Genomic DNA, 9,671 nt, shown 5'->3' with positions numbered 1-9,671 from the left:
ACTTACAAAGATTTAATTACTTTATCGGTTTCGATAATTTCAAAAGTTGAATTAATATAACAAAACTACTCAATAAATTATCAATTTTGAATAGTTTGGTCGAACTAAATCAATCTTTTAATAGGTATTAATTTAGTTTATATATTTTACTATTAGAATTGTCAGCTTTTAAAAATCTTTCAAAAAATAATAATTTAGGCTTGCGATTAAATAAAACTTTAAGATGGGACAATTATTTGATATACTAATTGAGGAAGTTGCATATTTTTTTAATAAAAATAGAGACATGTTATACACAATAGAGTGATTGCTTGAGTAAGAAATTCTTAGTTCAGCATAAGGTGATGTTATTCATTAAAATTGAAAAAGTTAAGGGAAAAAAAGAAATAATAAAAAAGTAAATAAATAATATAAAGAATAAAAATTAGAAAAAAGATAAATAAATTTTTGACTTTTTAATTCGAAGACAAATAAATTTTTTACTAATTAAAAATACAAAAACGTCTATCACTTTTAAAATACAACACATCTTAAGTCTTTTTATCCAAAATATATAAAAATAAATAATTTTTTTTTAAAAGGATTAAGATGTCTCATATTTTAAAACATAAAAAACGTTTTTATATTTTTATTAATTAAAAACTTGTTTATTTTCAAATTAAAAAATCAGACATCGGTTTCTCATTTTCTAGAAAAGTTGTGATATAGAATAAATAAAACTTTCTGATATGAATAACATTGTATTGGTAAAATCGATGCTTATTCTAAATCGGCTAACATAAACAATACAAGGGAAATAAAACAAGATTAATGGATGCATATACATTATTCTTTGTCATTTCTATTGAACAAATTCTGCCGCTATAAGTTCAAGATGAGAGATGCAACAGCTGCATTGATGTTTTATCTAGTTCAGTATATATAGTATAGCTCCACTATATATACATTACAATAATCTTTGACATACAAATTAAACATTATATTATATTGCATGCAAGATGAATCATAAGATGACTTGTTGGGTCCCTTTATTAATAGCTTCAGTATGGCTAAGTTCAAGAATGAGCACGTTGGAGGGTCGTCATGTGTCAAATAATTTTCATCCTCTTGTGAGTAATGATGATTCAGAAGGAACGAGATGGGCTGTGCTTGTCGCTGGTTCCAATGGGTTTGGAAATTATAGGCACCAAGCTGATATTTGCCATGCTTACCAAATAATGAAGAATGGTGGCCTTAAAGATGAAAATATCATTGTATTCATGAGTGATGACATCGCCAATAATGAAGAAAACCCAAGGCCTGGCGTTATAATCAATCATCCCAATGGTTCAGATGTTTATAAAGGTGTTCCTAAGGTAATTAAAAACATATAATATATCTATTTTACGAAGTTATGAATTTGAAATAGAAATGTTAATTGTCTCTGGTTATAATTCATTAAAAATACTTTTTATTCCATTAATATTTAAAAAAATTTAACTAAAACACAAACTTTAAATTTTTACTTTTATTACTTTTATTTTTTTATATTTTATTTAAATTCAAAGAATAACATATTGTATCAACTAATTTAAATTAGTTAAGTGATTAATATGTAGGGACGGATCCAGGAATATTGTTATGGGGGACCAATAACATATATAATATTAAAAAATTATATAAAAAATTATATAATGTAAGATGTATTGCAAATATATACTGATAGATAATATATTTTAAAGTACAAAAAATATGTGTATACTTTTTACTAACAAAGTAGTCGATTTTTCGTATCATAAAATTTATCGATAATAGAATATGTGTCAAATTTTTCAGCAATTTTCTTTTCAATATAATTAAAGAAAATTAGCAAGAAATTCATCTTTCATTTTGTTTTTGAGTTATTCTTCACAATATTCATAATCGAAAAAGATCTCTCAGTTGTAACAACTAAAATAGAGAGAATTAATATCAAATGAATAAAAAAGGACGGTCACAAAAAAATCATTTTATGAGATTTGAAAAATTTTATTTAATTAAAAATATTAATAACAATATATTTTTCAAATTTTTTAATATTGTTAGTTATTTTTTAGATATTAGAAATCATTAATATTTAAGTTGGATTGAACTTTTATTTATACTAGGATAAATAGTTGGACTAAACTTTTATTTATACTAGATTAAATATTAAATAATTTTTTTTAAAAATTAAATCATACTTAACAACTTATTACTATTAATTTTTTTAAAAAAAGTTGGGGGTTGAGACCTCCACTCGCCCCCCTTATGTCCGTCTCTGATATGTAGTTTGTTCGATTAAAAAATATTGTTAAAATAAAAAAATAACTTATTGTGTTGTACAACTGATTTGTTTATATTTCATTGGCTGAATATAAACTGTGTTGTGCAAATGATTTATTTTTATATATATAGGGATGCTCCGATAAAAATGCTTAAAACATCTTTTTGTAAAGATGCTTACATTTCGTATTATTATTGGATGTAACTAATGAATTGGTTATTTTAAATTTCTTAACAAATTAGAATAAAACCGATTTTTTCATAACAATAACAATAAACCTATTTTTTTAGAGAGTTAATTGTATTTTTAAATTTTCAGGGATTTAAATGTTCACAAAACAAAAAATTAGAGATATATTTATTTTTTTATCAAAAAGTTTAAAGATATTCGGTTTAGATTGTGTAATTTGATCGGATCAAATCGGGTCTAATAATTATAATGCAAATAATTGAGTTTATTATTATTGCTATAATAAACCGATTTTATTTTGATTTATTAAAAAATAAATTATTAATCAGTTTAATAAAAATGCCTAATAATAATATGACACATGTAAATGTTTTTTAAAAAAAAGATATTTTTAATGTTAAATGATTATTAACAAAATTAATATAAAAATTAATTATTTTTACTAACATAATAAATATATATAAAAAAATTATTGAACCAATTTATAAACCAATGTGTTGAGCATATTTAAACTCAAATGTAGTAAATTAAAAAAAAAATTCAAAAAGCTTGAAAAGAATGACATTTCATACTCTCTCTTTCCTCTTTTTCGTTATGAGACAAAATGTTAGTTTAAGTTTTCAAATAAAAGCAGATACCTGAGAACTTATTCATGAGATGCTTGATTATTTTACAAATACTATATAACGAATGTATTTTGTTACTAAAATAGAAATATGATGGTTTGAGCTTTGTAACTCTAAGGAAAACAATATTCAACAACTAAAATTGTTAATTAACATGCGAAAATCATATACTAATTCACACTTAACAAAAAAAGGCCAAAATTCAATTCTTCAAATTGTGAGTCACTACAATATAATATGATAATTGAATAGTACAAAGTATTCTTCAAATTAATTGATAAATAAAGATAACAATAAAATTGATCTCTTAATTTTTAGTCATAATCAAAATGGCCCCTCACTTAAGGAACCAAATTGATTGAAAACCTTTTGTGTCATATGTTCTTAGTCTAATGATATACATATCACATGGTATTTAATGTTCTATTATTAGTCTTTTGTTAATATCTTTTATTAACTAGTCTATTGAGAAAAAATTAACTTGATTGATATAATTTGAAATTAATGGCCTAATTTGATCAGTTTTTTTTTGTGACTAAATAGAAAAGAAAGAAAAAAAAAAAGAGACAAAACCAAATTAATTGGCTAGGGTCATATCTAAATCTATTAGATGTTGAAGCTCACTCAATGGTTGGTTCCAATTCGAGTGAATGTCCGCGACAGAAGCAGCTGCTTTAGCCATACAATCTGCAACACTATTTGCAGTCCTCTGAATTAAAAGAATAGAGACTCTCCAATTCCAATTCATAACCTCCTGAATATGCTTTGCCAAATCCCATTCCGGAATATCCTTACTAAGCATTCTTTGGTTTACCAAGAAAAGAGCTTCTAAACAGTCTGTTTCACAAATAACCTCACGAAATCCACTCTCCCAAGCAAGAAGTAAACCTCTCCAAATTGCATACAATTCAGCAAAAAGAACACTGCACACTTCGACTTTTCCAGTGCAACCTTTCAACCAACATCCATCAGGATTGCGAATAATACAACCAAAACCAGCATAGCCAGAAGGAGCAAACCAACTAGCATCACAATTCAATTTAACAGAATGAACTGGAGGTGGAACCCAATGCAAACAAAGTGAAGGAGGAGACAGAGATTGATGCATAGCAAAAATAGTGTGAAACTCCCTTACTGAACTACGAATCAAACTCACCACTTTACTAGCACTCCATGAATCATCTATATTAAATAAGTCATGATTTCTGCTTCTCCAAATCCACCAGATAGTCGAAAAGAAAAGAAAAGCATCTCCACTCCTTGCACCTCTGTAGAGCCAATCATGTAAATTCGAGTTATCTGAATACAAGCCTAAAAGGGTCCAGACCTCCTTGGCACTAGGGCACTCCCGAAGACAATGAAGAGTGGATTCAGAACCATTCTGACACCGATGATAGGTGCTAGATAAAGCTAAACCACGACCCAAACGAAACTCTACCGTATGAATAGCATTATGAAGACTGAGCTAAATCAAGAACTTGTACTTCTTAGGAATATGCAGTCGCCATACCCACAACCAATTATCATGCTCATTCCAGTCAAACTTTCTTTTGGCTAGCCAACTGTACCCACTCCTAGCTGAGTAGAGTCTAGAAGATGCCACACCCCACGACCAACCCGAACTCTCTCCAGCATTCAAATCCGGATTATAAGCATTCAAACGCTGTTTGACATCTTCTGGAATGATAGAGAAAATATCATGGAGATTCCATTGACCATCTTTTCAAACGTCTCTAATAGTTAAATCAGAGTTAGATATATGTACAAAAGGGATATCTTGAGCAATTGGGCCCTCAATACTCCAATTGTCAAACCAAAAGGATTGATCAAGTGACCCAACGCACCAAGAGAAGGCATCCTTAAGAGCACCAAAAGCCTTTGAGATACTCTTCCAAACATGAGAAGCATTGCAAGGGACAGGGCCATCTAAAACTCCCTCATTCCTCAGATACTTCGCCCTCAATAGAGCAACCCAAGGCTTGTCCTGACAATGAAAAAGTTGCCACACCAATTTACCAAGTAAAGATATATTAACACACGCAGGGTCTCTAACACCCAGGCCACCAATTTTTTTTGGAGTGATCACGGTCCTCCAATTAACAAGAGAAAGACCTCTACCATCAACTTGACCCTTCCAAAGGAACTGTCTCATCATAGAAGATAATTTATCGCAAACCCAATTTGGAAAAAAAGATACCTGCATATGATAGACAGGAATAGATACTGCAACAGAATTGATCAGGCAAAGTCTCCCTGCTTTATTTAGAAGCCTTCCTTTCCAATTAGCTAATCTTCCCCTCACCTTTTCAATCACCGAATGAAAAGAAGCCCTACTGGTATCAATCACCTAATGAAAAGAAGCCCTACTGGTACGGGAATGATTAAGGTTAACTCCAAGATATCTTCCTAAGTCCAAAGCAAAACGTATTGAAGAAACACTAGTAAAAATATCTCTTCTACGAGCAGTCACATTTTTAGAACAAAAAGCTTTAGACTTTTCAAGATTCACTTTCATGCCAGATGCCTTGCAAAAAATGTTAAGAGAATGCATGACCATTTGGACCTGACTTTTTGTAGCCTGGTAGAAGAGTAAGAGATCATCTGCAAACATCAAATGAGAAAATTTTGGGCCACCCCTAGTGACAGAAACTGGTTCCCACACACCCTCGACCACCTTATGAGATATATAGCAGGCAAGTCTTTCCATAAAAAGCACAAATAAGTAAGGAGACATTGGATCGCCCTGTCTAAGCCCCTTCTAGGAGCAAAACTATCCAATCTATTCCCATTCCACATAATAGAAAGAGAGGATGCACGGACACAAGTACATAATAGAAAGAGATGATGCACGGACACAATTCATAATCAAATTAATAGTGATGATAGGAAAACCAAAAGCAATGAGAGTACTCTCCAAAAACCTCCAATCCACCCTATCATAAGCTTTTTCAAGATCAATTTTAAAAGCAAGAGTACCTTTCTTGGATTTTGTGTGCTTCATGAAATTCAGAATTTCTTTGGTCACAATATTATTATCAAGAGCACCACGACCCAGAATAAAACCTCCTTGTAAAGGACTAACAATATCTGGAAGAAAAGGCCGAAGTCGGTTAGTCAATACTTTGGTGATAATTTTATAAATAACATTACACAAGCTAACAGGCCTGAAATCCTTCATAAAGGTAGGATTATCAATTTTAGGAATAAGCACAATCAGAGTTTCCATGATGCTAGGATTTAAGAACTCTCCCAAAAAAGCGCTCCGGATAATATTCCAAATCTTAGTGCCTACTATCTCCCAATATTCTTTAAAAAAATAAGCTTGAAAGCCATCTGGACCAGGAGCCTTAAAAGGGCTCATACTGAATACTGTTAACTTGACTTCCGCTAAAAAGACAGGGTCAATTAACCTAGCACAAGCCTCAGTGCTTAGAGTGGGCATCGGAACATCCCCTAAACAATCAACCTCAACCTCTTCCGTTGTACCAAAAAGATTCTTGTAAAAAGAGAGGGCTTCTTCCTGGAGAATATCTGGATCAGTAGACCAAGACCCATCTCTAACATATAATCCATGTACTCTATTATGGTTTCTACGCACCAAAGTCTGAAGATGAAAGAATTTAGTGTTTCTATCCCCATACTTGACCCACTGCTCTCTAGATTTCTGGTACCAAAAAAGTTCCTCTTGCAATAAAAGCCTATTATAATCTTCCCTCAGTTCAGCTTCTTTAATTCTCAGAGATAACACATCGGTAACCTCCAAACGCCGTTGAATCTGATCAATCTGATATTCCAGCTTATTTTTTCGCACAAAAATATTTCCAAAAATCTTTGAGTTGAAGTCCAAAGAAGCCTGTTGAACCATCTTAAGCCTTTCAGTAACGCCTCCAAACTCTTGATTCCAAGCCTTACTAATAACATGTTTATAAGAAGGATGTGTTGCCCACGCAGCTTGGAACCTAAAAGGACGAGAACCTTTCACTCTGGGGCTACCATGACAACGAACTAAAATAGGACAATGATCAGAATGAAGCATGCTAAGAATTTCAGAATAACCCTCAGGAAACATTGACATCCACGCCTCATTAACTAGAGCTCTATCCAGCCTTTTAGCCAAGTCCCTGCTAGCCTGAACTGCTCTATACCAAGTATATCTCCTACCAGTCACTTTAAGATCAAAGAGCTCACAGTCATCTAGAGTAGTAGCTAATAGACTAGCTCTGTGAGAAGAAAAATAAACACCTGTACTCTCATCTGGTGCCACAATCTCATTAAAATCACCAATGGCCATCCATGGTCTATTATGGCCTGAATTAATAGAACGCAAATGATCCCAAAGCATACATCTTTTTTCGAATTGAGGACTCCCATATACTGCACTACAAAGCCAAACTAAGTTACCCACACTCACTTTCATTGTGATGCATTGGTCAATTTGATCAATAACCACACAAGAAGCATTAGCAATAGAAGATAGAAACCAAATGCCACCCCTGTGTCCTACTGCTTCCTCAATACCAACACAATGAAAATCCAACTTATCCCAAAATTTTTTTAAATTATTAAACATGGTATGAGTCTCAAAGAGAAAGAAGAAAGATGGTTTATATATTCTCACCAAATTTTTGCAATGCACACGGGCCATCTTGTTAGACGCACCCCTCACATTCCAGGCTATGATATTGAAACTATCCATAAAAAACAGCAAAAAGGGAGCTCCAATAACAAACCCGAGACTCAACATGTTGTCCCTGTCTTCGACAATCCTGCCTTTAATGGACTCTCAAGTGGCAGCCCAATTTTCTCCGTCGAAACTTGCACCATACCTGCCATCGATGCTCCATCCTTATCTACTGGTGAATTCTACAAAGAGTTTGGGCAAGGACGCTTTCGCACAGTGCCATTTGTTGTCTCACATTGCTGCTGATGATGAACATTGTGTCGGGTCCCCGAAGAAGCCACACTAACCGATTTTCCAATATTGATGCCCCTGCTTAATTTTACTTTGGATCCAGTAGCATGTGTTGTACGTTGGAGGTTAGGCCTTGTCCAAGTACTGGTAGCCTTGTTAGGAGTCTTCTTTGCTTTTGGTTGGACCTGATGGGTACTAAGAGAAGGCTTTTGACCCATTTTATACTTTCCTTTCCTAATCACTTGAGTCCAACCTTCCAAATCCTCAAGTTGTGCATGGTCTACATGAACAGCATGCAAATCACTCTCCACCAAATCCGGGACAGTAACATTTACAGTCTCATCTCCAAGATTCTTGCCAAAATAAAAACTTGCCTTTTCCACATGCACTGGATTTTTTGAATTTGAGCTTTCTGGCTGTTTTGCTATATCGCTGATCACCTTGGCATTAGTTCCTCCTCCTGCATTGCTGTCAGTCTTGTACACCTTCATATCATGACCAAACTTGAGACAGGAGCCACAAATAAGGTGAAGACTTTCATATTTAACCTCATATTCAACACCTTCAACAAGAATCTTCTTAGTCACTGGCAATCCTAAATCTATCTGAACACAGGCTCGAGCATATCGTCCTCTTTCAGCTAATTTTGTTGCCAAATCAACCTTAACGGGAATGCCAATTGCAGCCGCAACACGGAGCATTGCATCTTCTTGGTAGCACCAAATTGGTAATCCAGAAATTCTAATCCACACTAAAGTTGCTCCAAAACAGTTTTCACTTGATCTAAACTCTTGGTCCCAAGGCTTCACAGCCACATAATTTCCCTCAATCATCCATGGACCTCCTAAGAGAACCTTTTCTCGCTCCTCAGCCACATCAAACTTCACAAGAAAGTAGTCAATCCCACGTCCAATAAATCAAAACCTCCCTTAATCCTCCATACCGTTCGAAGTTTATGAGACAATGCAGTGTAGCTATAATGTTTACCTAGCACCTTAATCACTATAGCATCCTTATAAGGTTCTGCCAAGCAATTCTTAGCTTCTTGGGTAAATGTGACACTTGGTGGTAAGAGATCTCCTTGCTTCCCAGAAACTACCGCAATGTTATCTCTCGATAAAGTTTCAACAAGTGAAAAAGGTTTAGCAATCTTGGAACCCACAACTTTGTCCCTGAAAGAAACCTTCAAAAGCTTAGAAACCCCTCCCGAAATATGATCCTCCTTTTCTCCTGATGCAATCCCTCCCCCGCTCTCCCCCTTATCTCTTCCGCCGACATTATCGACTGCCTCACCGTGTTTCACCCCAAAGTCTCTTTCCCACTCACTCCACCGCTCCTCTTCGATTTTTAAAATTGATCAGTTTAAATATCGAAAAAGCAATATAATTATTGTGTGAAAATTAAAAGACTAATTTAATTATTATCTCAACTTTGTAGGACTATACCGGAAATTACACAAGTGCGGAAAACTTATACGCCGTAATAAGTGGGAACCAAAGTGCTATTACGGGAGGCAGTGGTAAGATGCTGAATAGTGGTCCGAATGACACCATTTTTATTTACTATGCTGACCATGGTGGACCAGGCATCATTGGTAAGTATCACTAACACATATTATTTAATTCTTATTTAAACTTTATATTCATATATAGATATCTGA

At 33.6% G+C, this 9,671-nt stretch overlaps 1 protein-coding gene across 1 annotated transcript in view; it reads left to right on the top strand.

The window, feature by feature from the left end:
• The first annotated feature begins 998 nt into the window (after positions 1-998).
• LOC107494888 (vacuolar-processing enzyme) overlaps positions 999-9,671 on the top strand; it is a 15,283-nt gene continuing 6,610 nt past the window's right edge. Inside the window, exons 1-2 of the mRNA XM_016115927.3 lie at positions 999-1,355; positions 9,449-9,605. Of these exons, the coding sequence (XP_015971413.1) occupies positions 999-1,355; positions 9,449-9,605 (514 nt within the window). The remainder of the gene's footprint in view (positions 1,356-9,448; positions 9,606-9,671) is intronic.

This window comes from Arachis duranensis, chromosome 6 (genome assembly GCF_000817695.3).
Source record: "Arachis duranensis cultivar V14167 chromosome 6, aradu.V14167.gnm2.J7QH, whole genome shotgun sequence".
In the NCBI taxonomy this organism is placed as follows: domain Eukaryota; kingdom Viridiplantae; phylum Streptophyta; class Magnoliopsida; order Fabales; family Fabaceae; genus Arachis; species Arachis duranensis.
The sequence above is the reverse complement of the archived record's forward strand: the minus strand, read 5'-3'. Positions and strand labels throughout refer to the sequence as shown.